The sequence below is a fragment of the Anneissia japonica genome, unplaced genomic scaffold (assembly GCF_011630105.1).
Source record: "Anneissia japonica isolate Jap-2015-1 unplaced genomic scaffold, ASM1163010v1 scaffold287824_len104088_cov138, whole genome shotgun sequence".
NCBI classification, from domain to species: domain Eukaryota; kingdom Metazoa; phylum Echinodermata; class Crinoidea; order Comatulida; family Comatulidae; genus Anneissia; species Anneissia japonica.
This window is the reverse complement of record NW_022744323.1, coordinates 85,082-87,266: the sequence shown is the minus strand read 5'-3', so window position 1 is coordinate 87,266 and position 2,185 is coordinate 85,082. Positions and strand designations below refer to the sequence as shown.

Sequence of the window (2,185 nt, the reverse complement as noted above, 5' to 3'; positions counted from 1 at the left end):
GTTTGTCCTTTATGTAAAATTATGTGTTTCTTGACCTATTTTTTAAAAATTTATTTGTTGTTGGGTCATGTGCATTTTGAGGTCGTGTCAGTGTTTACGTGCTTATACCTGTTGATGCGTTCTTGGGAAATTCGGATAATAAAAATATTTCATTTTTATTTATTAATTGAAAGCCAGCTCTGGGCGATGTTCCTGCTTTTTCACTATGTGATTTTGAAGATGCAAGTGTTTGTAACTTCGTACAAGATAGAACGGACGACATTGATTGGACAAGAAGATCTGGAAGGACACCTTCATCTAATACTGGCCCTTCATATGACCACACATACGGAACTTTACAAGGTAACGGAAATCAATAACTGAATTTATGTTTATTGTAAAATTGTAAATTAATTTTGAATATGAATAGAAAATACTAACAAAAAAAATCAATTAAATTATAAAACAAATCAACTTATCAAATTATACCTATATGAACCAACTACATTGATATCATTCTTAAGTCTCATCTTCAATCTAGTTGACAATTAGGCCTATATAGAAAACACTAGAGCAGTCACTTCATAGAGTGCATACGTCCGCCCTTTATGAATACCCACAATACACAGGCCGAGTTCGATGGAGAACCTGCAGCATCATCATGTAATCGCTAGTCGCATTAGGGCACATTGCTCTTTCCGCTAGGCAAGATTAATAAACATCTAATGAATAAATCATCATAAAATTTAGTGGAATGGAAAAATACAGCCTAAGGAAGGCACCATTCAAAAACGAAAGTAATACAATCGACCCCCAGACATCACCAGAATGCGACGAACGATTTAAATATTTTAATGAGGGTATGCAGTAGTTTTGTCGAATGTAGGCAAGAATGGCCCCGGAAAAATGGCCCCGGAAAAAATGTCCCCGGAAAAAATGGCCCCATATGACAGGTAGGTAAAAATGGCCCCAATGAAAAATTCGGTAATAGAAAGTATATATATATTTTTTAATCTTCAAATATTTAAATACTGTATAAGCAAGAATTGAATCAAGAAATAAAATTATCAAGAAATCAATTAGAAAATTCAACAAAAAATAAATAAATAAATAAATTTTGTAAAATACCTTGTAACAAAAATTTAATTAATAAATCAACATAAAGAATATGCATATTTGAGAACTAAAATAAATTAGTTTTTAGCTCCTATGAGTAGCTCTGGGAGTAGGTCTAAGTATTTTTTAAAATTATTAATATTATTAGATATTATTACTATATTTGCGGCCAATTATTAATATTATTATTATTAATAATGGCTCTGATGGGTCGCTCTAAAACATTGATTCGGCACCAGTTTTGAACGACGAACTTCTGAATCTGAAGTATTAGCAGTAATTCATGATATAGATACTAACAAAGGTGCTGGCTATGACCACTTATCTCCTAGGACCCTAAAATGTGTATCTCAAATCATCATTACACAACTAACATTCGCCATTAACTCATCTTTTTCATCTGGTACAGTTCCAAATACTTTAAAAATGGCCAAAGTCATTCCCGTATTTAAGAAAGGCGACACTGATTCACTATCAAATTATAGACCAATATCCATTCTACCTATCTTTTCAAAAATAGTTGAAAAACTTATGCATAAAAGACTATCTAATTATTTAAATCAATTTAACATCTTAAATGACCATCAATATAGATTTCGTCAGAATCACTCAACCTGTCATGCAATACTTGAACTCGTTAATAACATTACTAAATCATTTGAAAATAAACGATTTCTATTAAGTTTATTTTTAGATTTATCAAAAGCTTTTGATGTTGTTAATCACGAAATTTTAATTTCAAAACTTTTTAGATATGGTATTAGAGGTATTGCTTTAAAGTGGTTTATAAGTTATTTGAATAATCGTAAACAATTTGTTTCTGTTGGATCATGTATATCATCGACGAGGGATGTAACTTGTGGGGTGCCACAAGGGTCGGTCTTGGGACCGTTACTTTTCATAATATATGTTAATGACTTGTGTAGAATTAGTGACACCCTCCAGTTGGTGTCCTTCCCGATGATACTACGTTTTTTACGTTTTTTTATTCTAATGAAGACCTCAATGTTTTGTTCAATACGTTTAATAATGAGTTTTAAAAAATTGGTTCCTGGTTCAATGCAAATAAGCTCCTAATTAATATTCAAAA

The 2,185-nt window shown here is 31.4% G+C and overlaps 1 protein-coding gene across 1 annotated transcript in view; it reads left to right on the top strand.

Annotated features, from left to right (window-relative positions):
- Positions 1–2,185, top strand: part of LOC117119636 (MAM and LDL-receptor class A domain-containing protein 1-like) — a 25,510-nt gene that overhangs the window by 15,389 nt on the left and 7,936 nt on the right. The window contains exon 5 of the mRNA XM_033264468.1: positions 178–342. Within this exon, the coding sequence (XP_033120359.1) occupies positions 178–342 (165 nt within the window). The remainder of the gene's footprint in view (positions 1–177; positions 343–2,185) is intronic.